Below are 25,099 nucleotides of genomic sequence, written 5' to 3'. Positions count from 1 at the left end.
AGCGGCGGCGCGGTGTGTGCTGGGATAGTGGAAGATGGCGACCTCGCTGGGAGCGAACACGTACAACCGGCAGAACTGGGAGGACGCGGTGAGACAGAGACACCCCCCGGGGGTGGGGGAAGGAGGGATGGGGAGGGGGCGGGGTAGAGAGAGAGAGAGAGAGAGAGAGAGAGAGAGATGGTGGGGGGGAAGAGGGTCATGAGTAAAGACTGGGCTCAGGAGGGGCAGCACCGACCACCCACCCCCCCCCACCCCCACCCACCCCCCCCACCCCCACCCCCACCTTACACTCCCCCCCCACCCCCACCTTACACTCCCCCCCCCACCTTACACTCCCCCCCACCCCCACCTTACACTCCCCCCCCCCCCACCCCCACCTTACACTCCCCCCCCCCACCCCCACCTTACTCTCTCCCCCCACCCCCACCTTACTCTCCCCCCTCCCCACCCACCCCCCTCCCCCCCCGCCTTACCCCCCTCCCCCCCCGCCCCCCCCCCCTCCCCCCTCCTCCCGTTGCTATTGCACTGGAGTACAGTACCAGTAGCACAGGTCAGTCACTGGATGACACTGGAGTACTGTGCTGCTGCGGACAGGATTGTCGCTGTATAACACTGGGGTGCAGTTCTAGGCTACATGTATGTTGAGGTATTTTGCTCCCTTTATCAGTTGTGTGTTGAATTCCTCCCTGGAATTTGTTTTAATTTTATTGCAACAACCTTTCCGTACTATTTTAAAGTTTTGGACTGGAGACATGACTAACCCCTCTTCATTATGTGATTAGGATTTTCCGATTCTGTGCCAAACATGCCTTGGAGAAAACCCCTACATTCGAATGGTAAGTTGCTAGCTCTCTGTCGAGTCTGTACACGTGGAACTTGGGGGTGAGGAGTGTTTACCTGTGGTGCCTTGTTAGTGGATTAAGCCATGTGACCAGGTCTGTCTGAGTGAGTCCAGATAGACTGAAATCACTGACTCTGTGGTGAAGCCTGAAGCTGATGCCTGTGATCTGTTACAAAACAAAGACAAGGAAGATCTGCCTTTATTTGAAACCTTTCACAGTTTCTGATTATAACAAAGTGTGTACAAACATACAGATTACTTTATATAATGTTGCATTTCTGTGAAACTCTGCAGCCATTTGGAGCACAGTGAGCTCCTGTACGCATCAGTTAAGGAATTGTAGAGATAAATTGTTTTCAGTGCTGTTGGTTAAGGGATGTATCTGAGACCCCGCACATTGAGCAGATGGAATAGTATCAAGGCAATGTAACTGGATGGGTAATCCCAAGATTCAGGCTAATGCTGGAGGGAACTGGGTTGATCTGGTGGATTTTAAATTTAGAATATAACACTAGTGTCATTAATGTTGACCATAAAACTGCCATCGATCGTTGTGAAAGCTCATCTCATTCATTAATGTCCTTCAGGGAGAGAAACCTGCCATCCTTCCACAGTTTGACCCACAGCAATGTAAGAATGTGCAAACTCCACACCGACAGTTGCCCGAGGCTGGAACCGAACCTGGGTTCCTGGTGCTGTGAGGCAGCAATGCTAACCACTGAGCCACTGTGCCAACCTGCCTGCAATGGAAGTCTCCCTACCTCCAGGCCAGGAGGCCTGGGTTGAAGTCCCACCAGCTTCAGTGGTGTGTCATCACAAACAAAAACACACATTGCTGGAGAAACCCAGCAGGTCTGGCAGCATCCGTGGAGAGAGAAACAGAGCCAATACCTCAGGATTAGAGTGGCGCTGGAAAAGCGCAGCAGTTCAGTCAGCACCCGAGGAGAATACCTCAGGCACAGTGACCCTTCATCTGAACTGAAGAACAGTCATGTTGTACTCAAAACATTAACTCTGTTTCTGTCCCCACAGATGCAGCCAAACCCACTGAGCCTCACCTGCAATTGTTTGTTTCAAATCCACCACATCTGCAATTGCTTGTTTGATCTTTGTATCATAACATGCCTGAGCACGTTAATTAGAAAATACCCAAGTCTGGGGAGTCATTTCTGTGCGAGTGGTGGTGTTCCTACTTCTCAGCTAGAAAGTCCGGACTCCAATCCCATCTGATCCAGGCGTGTGATTTAACACATCGAGAATTATAGAATCAAACAGTGCTGGAGAGCCCCTTTGGCCCATGAAGTGTGTACTGTGAAAAGATATTCTAACTCTGCACTAGTCCCTCTTTCCCACACAAGGCCCATAGCCTTGAATGTTATGACAGTTCAAGTGCTTATCCCAAACCTTTTAAAAAGGGTTATGATTTTTTTTTCCCCACCTCAACTCCCCTCCCACACAGTGCATTCCAAATCCTTATCACCCTTTGGGTGAAAAAAGATTCAGCAAACCCCCCACAACACTTGCATCTTAAAAATGTCTGCTCTTGTTATTGATCCCTCAACCAAGGGGACCAGCTGCTTCCTACCCACTCTCCATGCCCCTCATCATCTTAATACACCTCCAGCAGGGCCCCCCTCAGTCTTTCCTGTTCCAAAGAAAACAGCCCGAGCTTATCCAGCCTCTTTATCACTGAAACGCTCCATACTTGGCGCCACCCTGGTGAATCTCCTCTGCACACCCTCTGGTGCAATCTGTGTCTCAACGTTTTGATTGTAAAATGTCTCGAGGCACCTTTGTGGCACAGTGGCGTATCCCTACCCTTGAACTAAGAGGCAGTGGTTCAAGTCCCACCCGCTCCAGGAGTGTGTTATAACATCTCGGGGAAGATGGTTAGATCTTAAACTTTACTTCACATCTCCTCTGTTCTCTGTCAGCCTTTGCCCACAGGGTTTACTGATTTGCTGAAAAAGATAATGAATATAAATCTCATACAGAGGATTATGTTGAGATTGAGCACAGACTTCTAGGGAAGACCAATGAAACGGTACTCATACAGAGCTGCAGAGGTAGACAGTCAGTGCAGTGTGAGGTGGCCTGTGATATGAAATCTGGCTGCACTCTCAGATGAATTGAATATAATTTTAATGATGCAGAGATCAGTGATTTATCCCTGGTCATTATTTAATCCCCCAACCAATATCATCGACGAAACAGATGATTTTGGAATTTATCACATAGCTGTTGTTCACCCTCCCTACATTATAATATAATTTAAAAGTCGATGCCTTTGGGAGGTTCTGAAGTCATGAACGGTTCTGCATGAATATGTCTTTTTTCTCTTTCACAGTCAACCAGGCCAATGGTGAGGACAGGTCAGAGGTTTTTAGCACAGCCAGGTTCACAAAGCAGTCTAATGACACCATTACATAAATGTACAGCTTAATCTCTCAGAATGAGGCAAACACTCATCCTGTCTCTCACCAATGCTCAGTGTGTACCATCTACCAGATGCACTGCAGCAGTACATCAACGCTCCTTCAACAGCACCTTCCAAACCCACAACCCCTTCCACCTAGAAGGACAAGGGCAGCAGATACCTGGGAACACCAGCACCTGCAAGTTCCCCTCCAAGTCAATCACCATCCTGACTTGGCAATATACCGTCGTTCTTTCAGTGTCACTGGGTCAAAATCCTGGATCTACCTACAATGCCCATGTCCAGTGAATGATTTAAAAACAATGTCCCTTCACACGTTTAGCAAATCCTGAAGATTGAACAGTAGTCAGGACCCAGAAGGTCAGATGTCTGAGTAATATTTGGAAAGCTGTGGCTTTTCAGAGTTTTGGACTCAGCCTGGAATAGACAAAGTCGAGGGTCAGAAACCAATTGCATCCAGACTTCCCTAAACATTGTACATCTCATAATGACAAGCAACAGCTGGGCCCCAAGGACAATGATTCCTCTTCCAACAGCTTTTCCTTCCACCTTATTTAATAATATAATATTCAAGAGATGAAGTGAATTAATCCATCCTTTCACCAGAGCATGGCTCATTATCTATCTTCCCACATAAACCCATATCGTTTGATGTCTTCATTACCCCAAAAAAAATCCAACAACCTCTGTCTTGAATATACTCTTACTTAACATTCACACCCCCTAGGGTAGAGAATTCCAATGACACACAACCGTTTGAGTGAATAAATTTGTCTTTCTCTTTGTCCTATTCTGACCCTGACCTTGTCTTCTAGATTCCTCAGCCAGGGGAAACATTTTCTCACATTTACCCTGTTCTGGCTGAACGTGGTTAAGCCTAGCCTTCCTTTCAAAGGGATATTGTCATGTTGTTCTGGGCTGGGAGTGCCAGGTATTTTTCTAATCGCCCCCTGTTCAAAGATGTTATTACATACTTCCAAAATAACTGGAACTTGAACCTTGAGGTAGGAACTTTAACTAGACGTAGTGACATGACCATGCACCACAAGAAACTTTTCTGAGGTAGGGACACATCTTCAAAGCCAGGCGTCAGATGTCTGAGACATCTTTCAGAGATGTCAAGTTGCACTGGAGCCTGGGACACTACCACTGCACCATAAGAACCCTTTATCAGAGATTGTGACACTATCCATATTCTGACTCAGGATGTAAGTTTGCTCGCTGAGCTGGAAGCTTTGTTTTCAGATGTTCCTAGGTAGCATCATCAGAGAGCCACTGGTGGTATGGCCCGCTTTCACTTTGTGTGGTTTGGTTTCCTTGGGTTGCTGACATAATTTCCTGTAGTGATGTCACTTCCTGTTCTTTTTCTCAGGGGATGGTAAATGGGATCCAAGTCAATGTGTTTATTGATAGTTCTGGTTGAATGCCCTGCTTCTCGGAATTCTCGTGCGTCTCTTTGGCTTGTCCTAAGTTGGATGTATTGTCCCACTCAGTGGTGTCCTTCCTCATCTGTATAAAGATACTAGTCAGAGTGGGTCACATCTTTTTGTGGCCAGCTGATGTTCATGTATCCTGTTGGCTATTTTCTGTCTGTTTGTCCAATGTAGTGCTTTTTACAGTTCTTGCATGGTATTTTGTTAAAGACGTTAGTTTTGCTTGTTGTCTGTTTAGGGTCTTTCAAGTTCATTAGCTGCTGTTTTAGTGTATTGGTGGGTTTGTGGGCTACCACGATGCCAAGGGGTCTGAGTAGTCTGGCAATGATTTCCAAGATGCCTTTGATGTGAGGGAGAGGGGCTAGGGTTTCTGGACTTTTTTTTGTCTGCTTGTTTGGGTTTGTTGCTGAGAAATCGGCAAATGGTATTTATTGGGAATCCGCTCTTTTTGCGAACACTGTACAGGTGATTTTCCTTTGCTCTGCGTAGTTCTTCTGTGCTCTAGTGTGTGTTGGCTTGTTGGAATAATGTTTTAATGCAGCTTCGTTTGTGGATGTTGGGATGGTTGCATCTTTGAGTTCAGTATTTGGTCAGTATGTATTGTTTTCCTGTAGATGCTGGTTTGAAGTTCCCCATCGGCTGTTCATTCTACTGCGACATCTAGGAATGGCAGTTTGTTACTTTTACAGCTTTGACAAAGGGTCAGTTAGACTCGAAACATCAGCTCTTTTCTCTCCTTACAAATGCTGCCAGACTTGCTGAGATTTTCCAGCATGTTCTGTTTTTTTTGGTTTCAGATTCCAGCATCCGCAGTAAATTGCTTTTGTCTAATGGCAATTTGTTGTTGTTTTCCTCCTCTTTAGTGAATTTTATGCCAGGAAGGGTATTATTGATGATCTTGAAGGTTTCCTCTAATTTGTTTCATTTAGTGACGACAAAGGTGTCATCCACGTAGCGGACCCAGAGCTTCGGTTGGATGGTTGAAGAGCTGCTTGTTCAAGTCTCTGCATTCCTGCCTCTGCTAAGAACCCTGATATTGGAGATCCCATAGGTGTTCCATTGGTTTGTCTGTAGGTTTTGTTATTGAAGGTGAAGTGGGTGGGAAGGCATAGTTCATCAAGCTTGACGATACTGTCCCTGCTGATCAAGTTGGTAGTGTATGTGTCTTTGGGTCTTCTAATAGTGTAGTCAGTGTTTCCTTGGCCACGTTAATGTTGATTGATATAAACAGGGCTGTTACATCAAAGGAGACTATTATTTCATCCTCTTCTATCTTGGTGTCTTTAGTCTTTAGGAATTCTTGGGTGGGGTGGGTGGAGTGGTGTGAGTCTTCTACTAAGTGTGTTAGTCTTTGGTGTAGCTCCTTGGCCGGTCTGTAAGTTGGTGTTCCAGCTAGTGAGACTATAGTCTGAGGGGCCCCTGGTTTGTGAATTTTGGGTCATCCATAGAAGTGTGGTGTGTTGGATCCATCTGGTTTCATTTTTTTGGAAGTCAGTCTTAAGAGATTTCTCCAGATTTCTGAAGTTTTTTGAGTAGGGCTGTGATTCGATTCACCAGTTGTGGGGTCGGGTCTATTGCCACCTGTTGGTAAGTGTTGCTATCTGCAAGCGGTGCGTTCATTTTCGTAATGATTCTCTTTGATTTAAAATGCTTGTCAAGTGTGCTTTGTTTGCAAGTAGGATAACAAATTTTTATCTTTTTTGAATTCTTCTAGTACTTTCCTTTCTTGGGTATTGTTTCTTTCCTTTTTCTTGCTTAATGTTGGTGCAACTGTCTGTCTGGTTCTGACTCTCGTGTTTTCAGTTACAACAATTCTGTACCATTACAAACATGAAGCCAGAGGCTCTTACTGAGGGGGTTTACTTCGTGCATTGTCTGTCCTATGGTGCCTTGTTCAGTTGACCAATGCTCCTGTGAAGCATCTTGGGATCGTGCATAAAAGAAGATGCTATATAAATGAGTTGGTTTCTTCTTGAGCTTCATTGAATGAACTCAGCGAAAATGATTGTACTAATGATGACTCTTCAAAGGTAGCTTATTAATATGAGCCACCTTGGGATAGCTTGCTGTTGTGAAAGGTGCTACATGAATGCAAGTTCATTCTTTATGGAGAGCTGCTTCATTTGGCCCCACACATTGCCGGTTGCCAATGGGATACAGCTGTACAAACACTTAACAAAATCCCTCCAAGCCTGGCTCGAGAGTCCAGGAGGTGCCAGCTGTTTGAATTCGCTGGGTCTCGTGCTTGGACTCGGTGTGCAGTGTGTCCAGCAGGAAGATGTAAGTTGTGTACAAAGCTGCAACCTCTGGTTTGCCTTCTCCTGCTAACTTGCGTTGAAGGACATTGGGACAGTTGTGAAAAGCCCCCTTCCCACACAATGCTTGCCCTGGTAAATGGCAGCTCACTGAGTACAGCCCGAGGTATGATCATGGGCCTGATCTTTCCTTAATGCAAGTATAAAAGATGCTGACAGGAATCTCTCTATTGGGTGATCTCTCAGTAACGTATTAATCAACCTCCTGCGATGGTGATTATTTGTACCTAATTGTCTTTTCTTTATGATTTCAGACAAAGGAAAAATATGGGAAAGAGTGCAAGGTGAGTGCGTGCCTGAGGCTGCGAGATACAATCGCATATTCCGTCATCTCACTGCCCCCCCCGGCTGTTTGATACACAATCTTACGACATAACCTTGGAATTTCCTTTCACTGGCCAAGGGAGTAGGGGACTAATTGGTTAGCACTTTTAAAGAGCTAGCACAGGCAGGATGGGCTGAATGCCCCCATGTGTTGTGGTGTTCTTGAATGAGTGGTTAAGGATAAGTTGTTAAACCAAAGCATCAGGGTATTTTGATGTCTCAAATTCAATGCAGACTTGGATGTACCAGATCTACTGATTCATGAGACAGACAAAGCACATCCTCGTCTGTTTTCCACAGCTTACCTGGGAGCAGGCCACTGGCTTGAAACCAGCCTGAGGGACAGCACTTGGTATGATGGCTGACCAGGAATCTCTCCCACTGCTGCTGCCTGGATTTCTAGATGTTTGGCCATGGTGTAAATAGCCCATCTTGACCCAGAGTTTCTGGATCAGAGGCAGAGACTCTACCCACTGAGTCCCATGGCCTTCTGTAATTCAGTATTAATTCAGGTTTAAATAGGATTCTGGGTAATCCAAGATGGAAGATGGGAAAAATTTCTGGCTGTAAGAGCTGCTCCTTTTTTTTTGAGGTATTTTCGGTGTTGGAGGTGATTTCCTCGAATTCCAGGAGCAGTAATTCCTGTTTTATACGCTGTTGGATTGTCTTGGAATTTTGGGGAAAAAAAATGTCAAAACAACAGTTTTAAAAGGGAGAGGAGCAGACAAAGGAAGCACATGGTGAGGGCAGTGCAGGAAAGAGACTTAACCGCCTTTGCTGTTTGAATTCGTGTATCGCTGGACATCGGAGTGCGTCTGGGAAAATTAACAAACAGTGAAATTCACAACTAATCTTGGAGGAACTGTTAGGCAAAGTTCACAGCACAGAATCAGATAAGTTAATCATTGTTTTAAGTCTGTCCAAGAGAAAGGCTGCAGTAGTGAGTATAGTGGGTTCTTTCTTGATGATATGTTTTTTGAGGTAAGTCTCTTGATTAAACTTAAAATATAAGCCATAGCTATTAATGTAACCTGGGGCAGTGTTGGTGGAGGAATAAGACGGTGTTATTTTCTGGGTCTGTCGACTGTGAAGGAACAAAAATGGCCTTTGCAGTGATATGTGCTTCTTGTCAGATGTGGGCGTTTAAAGAGAGTTTAAGGGTTACTGTGGATTATATCTGCCATAAATGCTGTTGGATGCGAATCTTATCAGATCAGTTGGAGAGACAGATAGAAGCGATGAGGAATTTGCAACAGTATGTGATGGATGGCAGTTATAGAAGGGGAGGGGAGAGGAAGAGTCTCAGATACAGTCACATAGATGGGTTAACTCCAGGAAGGGTAAGAGAGGTAGGCAGCTAGAGCAGGAGTCTTTTGTGGATATACCCATTTCAAACAGGTATGCTGTTTTGGAAAATGTAGGGGGTGATGGATTCTCAGGGGAATGTAGCACAAACAGCCAAGTTTCTGGTATTGAGACTGGCTCTAATGCAACGAGGGGTATGTTGGCTTCCAAGAGATCGTTTGTGTTAGGGGATTCTGTAGTCAGAGGTACAGACAGATGTTTGTTTGGCCAGCAGCGAAAAAGCAGAATGGTGTGTTGTTTCCCTGGTGCCAGGATCAAGGATGTCTCAGAGAGGGTGCAGAATGTTCTCACGGGGGAGAGGGACCAGCAGGAGATCATTGTCCACATGGAAGCCAAGGATATAGGAGGGGAAAAGGTTGAGATTCTGAAGGTAGATTACAGAGAGTTAGGCAGGAATTTAAAAAGGAGGTCCTCAAGGATAGTAATATCTGGATTACTCCCGGTGCTACGAGCTAGTGAGGGCAGGAATAGGAGGATAGAGCAGATGAATGCATGGCTGAGGAGTTATAGAAATGGGAGAAGGAATCACATTTTTGGATCATTGGAGTCTCTTTTGGGGTAGAAGTGACCTGTACAATAGGACGGATTGCACCTAAATTGGAAAGGGACTAATACACTGGTAGGAAAATTTGCTAGAACTGCTTGGAAGGATTTAAACTAGTAAGGTGTGGGGGGTGGGACCCAGGGAGATAGTGAGGAAAGAGATCAATCTGAGACGGGAACAGCTGAGAACAGAAGTGAGTCAAACCTCAGGGACAAGGTAGGACTAATAAATTAATCTGCATTTATTTCAATGCAAGGGGCCTAACAGGGAAGGCAGATGAACTTAGGGCATGGTTAGGAACATGGGACTGGGATATTCCTGAGATGCTGCCTGGCCTGCTGTGCTTTGACCAGCAACACATTTGCAGCTGTGATCTCCAGCATCTGCAGACCTCATTTTTTACTGGGATATCATAGCAATTACAGAAATATGGCTCAGGGATGGGCAGGACTGGCAGCTTAATGTTCCAGGATACAAATGCTGCAGGAAGGATAGAAAGGGAGGCAAGAGAGGAGGGGAATTAACATTTTTAACAAAGGATAGCATTACAGCTGTGCTCAGGGAGGATATTCCTGGAAATACACCCAGGGAAGTTATTTGGGTGGAACTGAGAAATAAGAAAGGATGATCACCTTATTGGGATTGTATTGTAGACCTCCCAATAGTCAGAGGGAAATTGAGAAATTGTAAGGAGATCTCAGCTATCTGTAAGAATAATAGGGTAGTTATGTTCAGGGATTTTAACTTTCCAAACATCGACTGGGACTGCTATTGTGTTAAAAGTTTAGATGGAGAAGAATTTGTTAATTGTGTACAAGACAATTTTCTGATTCAGTATGTGGATGTACCTACTAGAGAAGGTGCAGAACTTGACCTACTCTTTGGAAATAAGGCAGGGCAGGTGACTGAGGTGTCAGTGGGGGAGCACTTTGGGGCCAGCGACCATAATTCTATTCATTTTAAAATAGTGATGGAAAAGTATAGACCAGATCTAAAAGATGAAGTTCTAAATTGGAGAAAGGCAAATATTGACGGTATTAGGCAGGAACCTTCGAAAGCTGATTGGAGGCAGATGTTCATAGGTAAAGGGACGGTTGGAAAATGGGAAGCCTTCAGAAATGGGATAACAAGAATCCAGAGAAAGTATGTTCTCACTTCTCATTTCTGAAGGCTTCCCATTTTCCAGCCATCCCTTACCTGTGAGCATTTGCCTCCAATCAGCTTTCGAAAGTTCTTGCCTAATACCGTCAAAATGAGCCTTTCTCCAATCCCCAATCAGAGGCTGAGGGATGACCTTATAGAAGTTTATAAAATTATGAGGGGCATGGATAGGATAAATAGGCAAAGTCTTTTCCCTGGGGTGGGGGAGTCCAGAACTATAGGCCATAGGTTTAGGGTGAGAGGGGACAGATCTAAAAGAGACCTCAGGGGCAATTTTTTCACACACAGGGTGGGTTGTGTATGAAATGAGCTGCCAGAGGATGTGGTGGAGCCTGGAACAGTTGCAACATTTAAGAGGCATTTTGATGGATATATGAATAGGAAGGGTTTGGAGGGATATGGGCTGGGTGCTGGCAGGTGGGACTAGATTGGGTTGGACCGAAGGGTCTGTTGCCATGCTGTACATCTCTATGACTCTAGTTTCAACGTATGAAAATCACACTAAAGGTGTGAATTTCTAGGATTTAAACTGGCAGCATGATCCAGCAATGATAGGGGCTGTCAAACCTACATTGTTGTTTTACTCCAGGGCTAATCCCACCCTCCTGCTCATTCCTCACTACCTCGATCCCACCCAGTCTAATTCTGCTCACTAGCCCAGCTCTTTAACACTTCAAGTAAAAACCAAAAGAACTGCGGATGCTGTAAATCAGAAGCAAAAACAGAACTTACTGAACAGGCCTGGCAGCCTCTGTGGTGGGAAACCAGAGTCAACATTTCGGATCAAATTGTGAGGAAGGGTCACCAGACCTGAAACGTTAACTCTGATTTCTCTGCCAGACCTGCTGAGCTTTTCCAGCAATTTCTGTTTTTGTTTCTTTAACACTTCTGCACCTTGGTGATCTTCACTTCTCATCTGAAGCTGTTCCTGGTCTCTGCTTCTGTACTGGTTTTCTTCCTTGCCTGTTTGTGTGAAGAATCTATCTAAGTTCTGTTCCCAATGTGCAAACCTTATACTTCCCTGTGTCCCATTTAAGTGTGATGTCTCCCCCTGCTGTCAGTGTTGTGCTGTACAGCCTGCTCCTGGGGCTTTGTCCATTTTGTGTGTACTGATATGATTTAATGATGAGATTGTCAGTTTTGAAAACAAATGTCAGTGGACTGAGTGTGTAACAAATCTCTGCAGTGATGTGTGGTGTGGGGATACAATACCACCTCAGCTTGTCTGAAAGGGTCGTCTGAATAAGTATTGTGCAGGGTCGAAGTGGTTCCACAAAGTGGCAGCACTACCCTAGTCCGTCTCCGAGTGGAGAGTTTTAGAGGAGGCTTTATTTCTTCACTTCAAAGATTTGTGTTAAGCGTAGGATGTGGCGTCACTGGCTAAGCTGACATTTATGGCCCATCCCCAGATTGTCCAGAGGTCAGTCATGCTCTGCTTTCTCAGAATCGCCTCTCTACACCCTCTTCTTCGGTCACCCCCAGTTTGACCACTCCATCCTCTGACCTTCAATCACAAATAAATCCGTGTTCGTTCCTATCTCTGCTGCCTGTATCCTTAATATGAGCCAGTCCTGTTCACTCCTGTGTTTCCTGGCCAACGTTCGCTATTGGTCTGGCAACATTTCTGTTTTATAATTCTCCTTTTGTTTTCAAATCCTTCCATGGTTCCACCCTCCCTAGCTCTATAACCTCCTTCAGTCCCATCATCCTCAGATCTTCGTACTGTTCCAGTTCAAGTTTCTTGCATGTCCCTGGGTTTCATGATGCATTAATGGTATGATATGAATTGGATCATGAGGCCCTTCGGCCCCTTGAGCCTGCTGTGCCATTTGGTAAAATCATGGCTGATCTGATTGTAACCTCACTTCCACTTGCCTGTTTATCTCTGATACCGTTTTCAATCCCTTAACAATCAACATTCTGTTAAATTCAGTCAGCCACTGCTGGAGAGAATTCTGTACCCAGTGACCTTCAGAGGGACATTCTCTCGTCTTTGTCTTGAGGGGATGTCAATCAATCGGTTGCGTATTTCTGATGGTGTTGAGAATATCTGGGTTGGAATAGAACCAAAGGGGGCATGAGGAAGTCTGACTTTCCTGCAGCTGGGATTAGGATTGGGACTGTGTGCAAGGCAGGTTCAGTCAAAGCTTACAGAAAGGAACTTAATAAAAATCTGAAATGATAAATAGTGCATTGCCACATGGAATAGGCACGTGGGACCAAATGAGTCAGTCTTACAGAGAACTAGCATGGAAATGATGAGCCAAATGGCCTACTTTGGGCTTAACTGTTCTATGATAAGGTGATTAGGACATCATAAAAGAACGCTCAGGATTATTGCAGTTTTACTAATACTGTCAATTGTGAGTTGTATCCATATTTTTCCCCTTCAGATCTGTTCCCGGCCTTTCACTGTCTTCCGCTGGTGTCCCGGAGCTCGGATGCGTTTTAAGAAAACTGAGGTGTGCCAGACGTGCAGCAAGCTGAAGAACGTGTGCCAGACCTGCCTGCTGGACCTGGAATACGGTACGTACCCGAGAGTCCAGGAGTGTATTTTACAGAGTGGGGCCTGTGAGGTGAGGTGTTCACAATACTTCGCCCCTAAAGCCGAAACTGCTGGAGGTGCACCCGACAGGATGATGACCCCGCGGGGCATGCGCGGTTTGTCTTAATTTGCCACTTTAGAGGGCTGCTGATAGTCAGCCGTGGGATTGGAATCGTGCTAGTATCCCGTTCCGGAAAGGACAGCCCAGTTTACTTCCCGAATGGATGTTATTCAGCCACTTCAGTTTCTACAACAAATCTGACTTTAATTGAGATCAGCTTTTGTAAATTGATTTTTGAAGATCAGCAAGATTTACTTTTGTACTTAGACCTTCTCTGGAACTTTAATTATTTTTGAAAATCTGTTCTTAAACAGCTGATATCAGTTGAGAGCAGCAATGTCTAGAGGTAGTGTCTGTGTGGGCCCTACGCTTCTCATTTTAATTGATCGTACCTGGGTCAGAAACAGATGGACCCCAGCGCCTTGAACAGTGGGGCAAATTTGAGTCGGTGAATGGGCTATTTCTGTTCTTCAAGGTGCTTAGATATGAGTGTTCAAGCTGGTGAACTGTATCCCCACAGGAGCCTAGAATATGCCTGGTTGACTCCTTGAACTGTACTGTTTGTTTTGCATTGACTGTGAACTCAAAAGGGTTTCATCTTGCTATGAAGGTGGTTACTTTGGAGTGAATCTGCATTTAGGTGATGATGAATCTGATGAATTCTGACTCCTTGCTTGCCCTGCCTCGGTTAGGTTTGCCCATCCAGGTCCGTGATGCAGGAATATCACTCAAGGATGAGATGCCAAAGTCTGACGTCAATAAGGAGTACTACACACAGAACATGGAGCGAGAGGTAACTTTTGTCTTTTAACCACACAGGAGGAGCCTGTTGGGCCCATTGTGCCCTCACCAGCTCCCTGGAAAAGCTGGACCATTGCTCCCTTCTACCCCACCCTTTTCCCAGAACCCCGCAAGGTTTTCTCTCCCAAGAATCTATCCACGTTTGATGTTGGTATACCTCGTATTTGTTGTGTGTCCCTGTGCTATGACTGAGTGGCTTGTGAGGTTGTGTAAGAGGTAATTAAGAGTCACCCATAGGTCTGGAGTCTCACGTAGAGCAGACTGGGTAAAGGTGATCGGTTTCCTTCCCTGAAGAGCTTTTGGGAAACAGATGGTTTTTATGACAATCAACAACAGCCCTCATGATCACAATTACTGAGGCTAGCTTTCAATTCCAGCTTTTCTTAATTGGATTTACTTTTCATTTCCAGAGTGGTGATTGGTGGGCAGGGGGAGAGAGAGAGTGAGTGTAGGCTGACAATGTCAAGATTGGGATTGAGGTTCTTTTCTTGGTCTAAAGGAGCGTGGGTTACAGAATCGAGGAAAGTAGGTGAAGTTACATCTCAGTCACTGTGAGCTAATGGAACAGCTGAGAAGGCGTGATGGGCCAAATGGCCGCCTCCTGTTCGATGTCCTCAGTTGAAGCACTGGTCATCAGGCTGACGTTTCTGCTGTCTCTGCAGATCCAGAACTCCGATGGGACGAGACCTGTGGGTGCTCTGGGCAAGGCCACCAGCTCCAGTGACATGCTGCTGAAATTAGCCAGGACCACACCGTACTACAAACGCAACCGACCGCACATCTGCTCCTTCTGGGTCAAGGGAGAATGCAAGCGAGGAGAGGAGTGCCCCTACAGGTAAGGGAGGCAGCGCTGTGGACACTCTCAGCTCTTTTGGCAGAAAGATCATGGATTGGAATCCCACTCCAGAGGTGAGTGGCAGAGCGAGGCAGAAGTCGGAATGCAGGGTGTGGGAGGAGTGGGGATTCGTATTACTCTGTCTTTCAGTTGCAGTATGATCCTGAGGCAGCACCTTCCTGACCCGATGGAAGGAAAATGTCCCCTGTTTTACAGAAGAGCAAAATTGTTCTTCCTGGTGTCTTGTCTGATATTTCTCCTCAGCTAAAATCACGGCACGCACTCTGGACGTTTGTCCATTCCTTTATGCAGAAGCTGACTGTGCTCAAATCGGGTGCCTCACCTCCTGCATTTTAAACAAGAAAATAATCTCATGTCAGAAACACTTCATTGACAGCAGCTCACTTTGAGTAATTCTGTGATGTTGCGAAAGACACAAATCTGTCTGTCCTAATCAAATCCCCCCCTTCGATTTATCCAGCAGCCATTCCTGATTCTGATTGAACCCACTCCTTTATGGTAGACATGAGAAAAAAGAGCAGGAGTGGGCCATTTGGCCCATCACGCCTGCTTCCAGATTTAACAGAATTACTGAACCTGTCCTAACTCCACTCACTTTCTCTATCTCTTCATGCCCTTGGAGCCCATCAAATCCATCAGCTCCAGTCTTCATCAGACTCGGTGATTGACCTTGACAGTGTCGGGGTAAGGGATTTCAAAGAGACTCAATCCTGTGAGGTTTTCTCCTCCTGTCAGTCGTCTGCCCCGTTATCCCGAGATTAGGCTTCCTAGTTTTATACTACCCACTATACCAAGCCCACTAACAAATGTTTGATGTCTGAACAGGATTCGCCTGCCATTCTTTTGAACATAAGGCCCATTCTACTCAATCCCTACCTATAGAGCAATCACGACATCCCTGAACTCTGCCAGCAGTGTAGCTGATTACATTGATCGGACCTGATTGGTGATATTCATCAAATTCCAGGCATGAAAAGCCGACTGACCCGGATGATCCTTTGGCTGATCAGAACATCAAGGACCGTTACTATGGCATTAACGACCCAGTGGCAGACAAGTTGCTGAAACGGGCAGCGACCATGCCCAGGTTGGACCCGCCAGAGGACAAGTCCATCACGACTCTGTATGTGGGAGGTCTCGGGGAACAGATCTCGGAGACAGAGCTACGGTAAACTCTCACCACTCTTCAACATTACTCATGGCCTGCGGTGATACTGGCCAAATACAGCAGTGTGTGGTTTCTTTAAACACGTTTTTTTTGTTTGGTTTGGCCCTGGCTTTGCTTCCTTCCTGCTGGACCTACTTCCCAGTCTTTTTGAGGGCAGCAGGTGGTCTCTGCAGTACAGTGGTCAATGTGCTGTGCTCTGAGTCACACCTTCATGGGTTCCAAGTCCCACGGATAGCCTTGAAACCACGAAAGGTAAACCGGGGCCCCATCTGCTGATGCAGCCGGATGTGAAAGTCTAGTATTGTCCCTGGTCTGGCATGCACGAGGAATATGGCGTGTGGTACTGGGGCGGCATGGTGGCTCAGTGGTTAGCACTGCTGTCTCACACCCGGGTTTGATTCCACCCTCAGGTGACTGTGTGTGGAGTTTGCACATTCTCCCCGTGTCTGCGAGGGTTTCCTCCAGGTGCTCTGGTTTCCTGCTGCAGTTAGGGTGGATTGGCCATGCTAAATTGTTTATAGCGTTCAGGGATGTGTAGGTTAGACGCATTAGTGAGGGGTAAATATAGGATAGGGGAATGGGTCTGAGTGGGTAGCTCTTTGGAGGGTCAGTGTGACTGGTTGGGCTGAAGGGCCTGTTTCCACACAAGATTCTAGGATTCTATGAGCTGAATCTCCTGGCTACAGGGGAAATACTAGTGACAGCCGGGAGAACTCGACTTATCACCGTCACAAGATGAATGTGTTTTAAAAACAACAGCCAGGACTGCTTCTAAATACTAGTATACCTGGCCCTGATAGATAATTCTGTCTGTATCGATTAAGGTAAGTCTGAAGCTAGCCTTATTAAAGCATCCGATCTATGACTTCCGGTAGCTAATACCATTGGAATCCCTGTTATCCAGATCCAAGCATCTGGAATTGCCTTCAGAATCACGGATGCAGGCTGTCTAAGAATTCCAGATGCTTGGGATACAGATGACAGGAACTTCACTCTACCTTATAATCCAAAAGCAGGGGTATTTTCCCATTGTCCATCCTGGCCATCGTTTATCTCTAACCAACGTCAACAGAAGTGGATTTGCTGATTCACCTCTTTGAAGTATGCCTGATCTTGCTGTGTTCCCAGTGGCTCCTCTCCCAGGTTTCAACATTTCAGAAACCCTTCGTTAGGCACGGAAAGGTTTGGGGCATGTTGAGGGAGCGGATGGTTTTTACAGAGCAGCTTCCTTCCAGTATGTGTAACCTGCTGCATTTGTTTCTTTCCTGGGGACTGTAAAGGAATCATTTTTACCAGTTTGGAGAGATTCGTTCCATTACTGTGGTCCAACGGCAGCAGTGTGCGTTCATCCAGTTTGCCACCAGGCAGTCCTCGGAGCTGGCAGCTGAGAAATCATTCAACAAGCTCATCATCAACGGGCGGAGGCTGAATGTCAAATGGGGCAGGTGAGTGTATGAGCAAGGGGCACGTTACTGGGCAGGGCTCCCTCCTGAAGCTCCAGGGGTATTGAAATGCTGGAGATTTTGGTGGATCGAAACAGGGTGTTCTTTTCCTCTGGTTAGGATTGGGAACGCTGGGATTGAGGGTGGGAGCAAATGCAAAAATGTCAAGAAGGAAGAGGAAATGAGGGTGAAATCCGATTCTGTGTATTTTCTGGGGTGAGAGTGAAAGTGCTCTGGAAGTAAGCTGTTCAGCTTGGGACCACTGAGCCAGCAACACACTGGGAGTGTGTACTTTCCAAACCCCTGGGTTTGCATTCAGTGTGTTTCCTTGCTGATAACGTTCGTTAGGGAAAGAACCTGCCATCCTTATCTCTCCATGTAACTCCTGACCTACAGCTGATGCGGTTGATTCCGAGTTGTAGGGATGGGCAGTACATAGTCATTGAGTCCATTTAGAGTCATACAGCACGGAACAGACCCTTTGGTTCCCAGAATTAAACTATTCCCATCTGCCTGTGTTTGATCCATCTTTCTCCAAACCTTTCCTTTTTGTGAACTTAGTCACATATCTCTTAAACATTGAAACTGTACCTGCATTCACCACTTCCCCTGCAGTTCATCCCACACTCCGCGTGTCAGAAAATCGCTCCTCCTGTGCTTTTTCAAATCTTTCTCCTCTCGCCTTAAAAAATACACCCTCCAACTTTGGCCTCCCCCACCTTAGGGAAAAGACCTTGGCTATTTACCCTATCCATCCCCCTTGTACCTTTTATAAACTTATATAAGGTCACTCCTCAACCTCCTGCGCTCCAGTGGAAGGTATCCCACCTATTGCTATAACCCGAAGTCCCTTCTCTGGCAAATTGCCAGTAAATCTTTTCTGAACCCTGTCCAGTTTAATAATATCCTTCCGATAATGTCCGGTCAAGATGGCGGCGGAGTGGGGCGCTCCAATCAAAGTTCCTTTCCTTCTCTTTTGTTTCCTTCTCTTTTGACCCCTCTTCTAGTCCCTTGGTAGGTCCCGGCCTGGTGTCCCGGCGCCGTGCGGCCGGCCCCGGCCTGGTGTCCCGGCGCCGTGCGGCCGGCCCCGGCCTGGTGTCCCGGCGGCTGTCAGCCTGATGCTGGACTACAAGGCATGCCCACATCCTGTGAACGTTCTTTTTAAGTATTGCATCCTTTGTGATGGAACCGTAGTTCCTCAGTTAGCGCTCTCGAATGGTGAGTGGTCTGTGAACAGAAAAGGCCTGACCTTGGGTTCGGAGCTGCCTCTTTTACATATGCGCAAGAAGTCTGGTACATGTCACTGAGCTGCTTGCGAGAGTGTCAGTGTGTTCTTGCAGACTCGGTGTTTCACCAACTGTGTCACAAGGCATGTCTTGCACTCGTGTGCTTGTTCCTTCTCTCTGCAACAGGGGGGTGTTTGTGGCTGTATTGATTCCAGTTCTTGTTGAACTGCAGGTCACAAGCTGCCAGAGGGAAAGAGAAGGAGAAGGACTCCCATGTCTCTGAGTCAGGGATGAAGTTGGAGCCTGTTCCAGGGCTGCCCGGTGGTAAGTCAGTGACAGATTTCTCCTCTTACTGTATAGTTTTATCCTCTTATCTCCTTGATAGTGACACACTTGTTATTTCTGCTCTCCCTTTATGATACAAAACTACTTTGCAAGTTGGTGTTCATATGGAGTGGATTACTGCGTTGAAATGTGCAAGATCCCCACAGAATTGCATCCTAAATGTGCTTTATTCTGACCACAGCTGGTCTCTGGTGTCAGCTAAAATTAAAAGTAATTTTTAAAGTATTCAAAGTAATTATACTGACCTTTTAAAGCATGAGTGTTCTTTGTCCCCAACAAAGATGCCTTCCAAGCCAGCCAGATCAGAAACCAGGGCAACCCTATTCTGCAAGCTGTGAGATATAATTTTCTAAAACGTACTCATTCTGAATATCACTGTACAGGCCTCAAACAGAACCAACAGTCTATCCAGAGGAAAGCTTGTTGGCAGATTATTCAGGGTTATTCAAGGTGGATTTAGGGAGGCAGGAGGCCCCTGGCATTTGAAGTTATTAGGGAGGGTGGAATTGAACCTGGGTCCCTGTCACTGAGAGGAAACAGTGCTGACTACTGGGTGACTATGCTGTGCCAACTTGGCTTGCCTGCTATTTGCACAGAGGGGAGGGTCAGTAACCTGTAGTCACCACCATAAATGGGGACAATGAGGAAAATTGGTTTTCATTCACATTAGGAGAAAGTGAGGGCTGGAGATCAGAGCTGAAAAATGTGTTGCTGGAAAAGTGCAGCAGGTCAGGCAGCATCCAAGGAGCAGGAGAATTGACGTTTCGGGCATAAGCCCTTCAGGAATCTTCCTGAAACGTCGACTCTCCTGCTCCTTGGATGCTGCCTGACCTGCTGCGCTTTTCCAGCAGCACATTTTTCAGCTTTCATTCACATTAATCGGGGATTGTAATCATGTGTCATAGAAACCTTCAGAATCGGTGGTCACCATCAAAATGGTCTCATCTGCATGAGATGCTGGGCCTGGAGCAAATCAAATCCATTGGGGCAAGCGAGCAGCTTCTCATCATGTACTGTTTACGATGACTGAAGTGATCAGTCTGTGGGAGGCAGGTTCCTCCACAAGTGCCGTGTGCAAAGTCGTTATCAGATACTGTCATGGGGGTGGCTGATTTTGGTGTTAGTGCCTGTTCATAGACACTGCTGCCCTGTGACACATACTGGGCCACAATGTCCCCATGTCCCTGCTGTGGGCTCTGAAGTGTAAGAATTGGTGTTTAACTCCTTTGGGCCCCTGCCTGGTTATCTGAAATCAGTTCCCTCAGCGTACTGCTCTGGCCTGTGGTCTGAACAGTTAATTATGTTCCTGAAGAGGATCAGTTTGCGGGATTATTGAGGAGTAAGGATCCAAAAGCTTTGAGTGTGGAGAATAAATTGAACAGCTCTTTGAAAAGGCTGACAGGGTCACAATGGCCCAGCTGACCTCTGCCTGAGCTGTCAGATTCTGTGTTTCTGCTTGGTGTTTGTAGTTTCTCTAGTATGCCTGATGATGGGGTGAAGGGCTGTTTCAGTGGCTTCACGGCTGGAAGCTGTGGTCTTTATGCTCAGCCGAACCACTGCCTTATTTGTGTCTGTTTTCTGTTCTTCCCCCACCCCACCTTGAAGCCTTGCCCCCGCCCCCGCCAAACATTGAAGAGGAGACTCCCACCAATTTCTTCAACCTTCCGCCCAGTGCTCCGCCCGCCGTGGTGAACCTATCCCTGCCTCCTCCACCAGGCCTCGCACCACCACCACCACCAGGTAAGCTCGTGCTATAACTGTCTCACTGCGTGAGGGACCGGGAATCAGCCTTGTATTCACTGCAGCGTGGCTCTTGTGGGGTTAGGGAGGCAGTTAGATTACGGGGAGGGTGGGACAGTGATATGTTGCTAGATTTGCTGATTCTCACGGCCAGTTTGTGAGAGTTGATTGTGCTTAAGATGGTCATTCAGTTTAACCTTGAATAATTGTGGTAATGACGGTGGGTCTAGGGTGTTTGGTGAGGGGGGGGTGGAGGGGGATAGAGGGGATTGAGAAAGTTTGGGCAGGGTTGGGACATTGAGGGAAGGCAAGTGGAGCATAGGGCCTGAGGGAGTCAAAAGATGGGACACCAAGAGAACCTTGCTGGGAGTAGGGAGGGAAGTAGAGGGTGTTCATGGTATGTTAAGAATATCATTTAGATTCATAGGTGAAGGGCATTGCTAATTCAGTCCCTTGAGCATTTATAAAGAGAGACTGGAAAGGGCAGTAGGTTGGAAACGGCCCCAAAATACCATGTTCTGTCAATAGGTGTATTATCAGGAAAAGTATTAGTGTCCAGTTTCATAACTTCAGTGACTGACTGAGGATCAATTATAATGTGGAGTGAATGGCTGGAGTGTGTAGGTTTCCTCGACATGTGAAGGTTATTGACATTTGTTCTGTTCCGTTGCATCCTGACTGCACTGTGCTGTTATACGATGTAGTAATGTGGGATCTGTGCTGATCCTCAGCAGGACTGTACAGTGTGCCTCCCACCTTCACGCTGTCCTTGTATCAATGACTCCTGTGCTTTTGTTTTCTCCCTAGGGTTTGGAGCCACCTTGTTCCATGGCATGCCTCCCCCACCACCTCCCTTCCTGCGGGCTCCAGGCCCTATCCATTACCCGTCGCAGGACCCTCAGCGAATGGGTGCCCACACAAACAAACCGAGTAACGCCTAACGCCAGACCGACTTCGACTCGACTGCTACCTGCCATCAACCATTGACACCAACCCAGCTGGAGTTTTGGGAAACTTGCATTCTCGAGCATCTCTTTTCTTTTGAGAAAAATCATCCCGGATCCATTCCAACCTTTTTTTTAAGGGTTTAAGCATTTATTTTATTGCTGTCCCACCATAGCAGTGAGCAGTATGAGTGGCTTCTCTCTGTTACCTCTTCATTGATCAGGCAGGGTTGGGATTTGCTTCTGACCCTTGTTGTTGAATAGCACCGTTCTTGTCTCCTCTCTTCCCCCTCCCACGGTGAAGGGTTACTGGGTGCTCTGTGCGGATAGAGGCTGAAGCATGCCTGGCTGGATTGTGAATTGGGTGTCTTGTCTTCTCCTTCCTCCACCTAGCCCCCTTGCTGCCCCCCCTAACAAAACTTGGCATATAGCATGTGACCTGTGTTATACCCACCTCAAATCCCACTCTCAGCAGTTCCACTGTTTACCCTGTGGGACACGATATCCCCACACCGTCACTGATGAACACAAGACAGCAGCGGAGGTACTCTGATGGGGTCTGTACCCTTGGGATTTACAGGGTTGGGGGGGACGGTGGGTGGTGGGGGAGCTGTCTGATTCCTGGAGGGAGTGTGTCCACGTGGACTGTGACTACATGACGCTGAGAGAGTGCACACAGCCATGACTGAGGGCACACAATGAAGTTCTTTTTACCCAATATCCTCCTGGTAATTTAGGATCCTCTGCTCTATCCCCACATTCATCCAGGGCTATTCTGAAACTCAACGCTGTATTGTCTTGGTTAAAAGATGTCTGTGCTACTTTGTTTGTTGGTAAGGTGCTCAAGGTGAAAGGTTATTGTGCAGGAGAATGGCAGCCATGGCATTAATTGTTCATCGAGAGCTGTTTGTGTGAATGGTTCCCAGTGACTCTGCCTGCAGACACTCTGGGAGGTGTTGAAGCCACTGACTCACCACCTGACGGCACTCCCAGCTGCTGAAATGAGATAAAAAGGCAGCAGTTCCCCACTCCCGCCCTACTCCGAAAACCCATCCCCCAAATGTCCAGCCATGAGCCGCGGTGATGAATTAACCATCCGGCTTTGGGGCTGCGGAACTGTGTCTGGGTGGACTTGCTCATATTTTCACAGCAGGATTGAAGGGCTCGATTGGGACAAAGTCACCCCTCTGATTCTTCTCTGCACATCCCAGGCCCATTGCAGTGAACCCTGCTGTCCCTGATGAGGGGCAGACTGGTCTCTGTGACTCTCCTGGATAAAGTCTCCCAGGGGAGTAAAAGAAATTTAACGTGCAGTGGGAATACTCATTCCCAAGGTCTCACCGCACCACCTGATCCCACCTTTCCTTTGTTAATGTAGAATCTTGTTTGTTATTGATATCCCAGAGTGCTTGTTGCAGCAGTTCAGGTTTATTAGCCATTAAGTGCTCTGCAGACTGCTATGGGGGAACAGTATGCCTGGCCCCTCACCGTGGGGCTTTGTGGAGGGTAAGGAATCCGTCACTCATAAAACTGCAGATAGAGAACCATGAACCCTGTCAGTCCGTTCAAATCCATAAAGGCTCATTCTTTTTTATAAGTCATTTGTGCGTCTGGTTTATTGAATGCTGTCAAAGGTGATCAGATCAGCCATGATCTCATTGTGAATGGTGGAGCAGACTCAATGGGCTGAATGGCCTACTTCTGGACTGTCTGATATACTTTCATAGATATGCTTAGGTGCAATGTCTGAAGGTCATCAAGTCGTACAGCATGGAAACAGACCCTTAAGCCCAACCAGTCCATGTCAAACATAATCCCAAACTAAACTAGTCCCATCTGCCTGCTCCTGGCCCATATCCCTCCAAACCTTTCCTATCCATGACCTTATCCAAACGTCTCTTATATGTTGTAACTGTTCCCACATCCACCACTTCCTCAGGAAGTTCATTCCACATGCGAGCCATCCTCTGTGTAAAGGACAGCTGTCATTAACTCTATCTGTACCTCATTATTTTATGAACTTCTATCAGGTCACCTCCTGTGGAAAAAGTCCCAGCCTTTCTTTGTAACTCAAACCTTCCATACCCGGAAACATCCTGGTAAATCTCTTTTGAACCTCTCCAGCTTATTAATATCCTTGCTATAACTGGGTGACCAGAACTGGATGCAGGATTCCAGAAGAAACCTTACAATCTCGACATAACTTCCCAACTCCTCCACTCAAAGGACTGAGCAATGAAGGAGAGCGTGCCAAATGCCTTTTGAACCATCCTGTCTCTCTGTGATGCAAACTTCAAAGAATTATATACCTGTATCCCCAACTCCCCCTGTTCTACAACATTACCCAGGGCCCTGTCCTTGTTTGTTTTACCTTGTGTTTATCCAGATTGAACTCCATCTGCCATGTTTCAGCCCATTGACCCATTTGATCAAAGTCCTTTTGTAATCTTAGCAAACCTGTTTGCAATACCACCAATTTTGGTGTCATCCACTAACTTATAACCATGCCTTCTATAATCTCATAGGCTGGAGATGTTTTCCCCAGAGCGTCAGAGGCTGAGGGGTGACCTTTATAGAGGTTTATAAAATCAAGACGAGCAAGGATAGGATAAATAGACAAAGTCTTTTCCCTGGGGTGGGGGAGTCCAGACCTAGAGGGCCTAGGTTTAGGGTGAGAGGGGAAAGATGTAAAAGAAATCTTACATAGAAGAGTACAGCACAGAACAGGCCCTTTGGCCCATGATGTTGTGCCAAGGTTTAATCCTAATGTAAAATATAATAATTTAACCAACGCACCCCTCAACTCACTGCTATCCATGTGCATGTCCAGCAGTTGCTTAAATATCCCCAATGACTCTGCTTCCACCACCACTGGCAACACATTCCATGCATTCACAACACTCTGCGTAAAGAACCTACCTCTGACGTCTCCTCGATACCTTCTTCCTAATATCTTCAAGCTATGACTCAAACCAGTCAAATCTACCCTGGGGTAAAGTCTCTGGCTATTGACTATCTATGCCAATCATTATTTTGTATCCTGCAGAAATCCTGCAAAGTTAGGCGTCTGCTAGCGAGATAAGTTCCTATATATAAAAAAAAAAGTACCAACCTAAATTAAGTGGGAGCTGTCCTAAGGTAAGTTTGCACAGCTTGCATGTCTGATATCATTGTTTTAAGAAATGGCTTCTTAACAAGGAGAGCCTTGGGGCAACTTTCCACGCAGAGGGTGGTACCTGTACGGAATGAGCTGCCGAAGGAAGTGGTGGAGGCTGGTACAATTAAAACCATTTAAAAGGCTTTTGGATGGGTATATGAATAGGAAGGGTTTATAGTGATATGGGCCGGGTGCTGGCAGGTGGGGCTAGATTGGGTTGGGATATCTGGATGGCATGGACAGGTTGGACCGAAGGGTCTGTTTCCGTGCTGTACATCTCTGACTGTATAAATGACAAGCAGAAGTGGACCCAGAATCGATCCATGTGGAACACCATTGGTCACTGGCCTCCAGTCTGAAAAGCTACCCTCCACTTTTATTTTCTTGTTTTTTT

General features: G+C 46.5%; 1 protein-coding gene across 1 annotated transcript; it reads left to right on the top strand.

Annotated features, from left to right (window-relative positions):
- On the top strand, window positions 1-23,145 carry rbm22 (RNA binding motif protein 22). Its single transcript, XM_060836950.1, has 11 exons — window positions 1-88; window positions 783-836; window positions 7,281-7,310; window positions 12,814-12,946; window positions 13,719-13,819; window positions 14,490-14,662; window positions 15,651-15,851; window positions 17,132-17,296; window positions 18,752-18,843; window positions 20,470-20,604; window positions 21,412-23,145. Exons 1-11 carry the CDS (start codon window positions 35-37, stop codon window positions 21,543-21,545), a joined length of 1,272 nt encoding a protein of 423 aa, XP_060692933.1. The 5' UTR covers window positions 1-34; the 3' UTR covers window positions 21,546-23,145.
- The last annotated feature ends 1,954 nt before the right edge of the window (window positions 23,146-25,099 follow it).

The sequence above is a fragment of the Hemiscyllium ocellatum genome, chromosome 16 (assembly GCF_020745735.1).
Source record: "Hemiscyllium ocellatum isolate sHemOce1 chromosome 16, sHemOce1.pat.X.cur, whole genome shotgun sequence".
In the NCBI taxonomy this organism is placed as follows: Eukaryota; Metazoa; Chordata; class Chondrichthyes; order Orectolobiformes; family Hemiscylliidae; genus Hemiscyllium; species Hemiscyllium ocellatum.
Note: the sequence above shows the minus strand (reverse complement) of the source record. Positions and strands in the feature narration are given on the sequence as shown.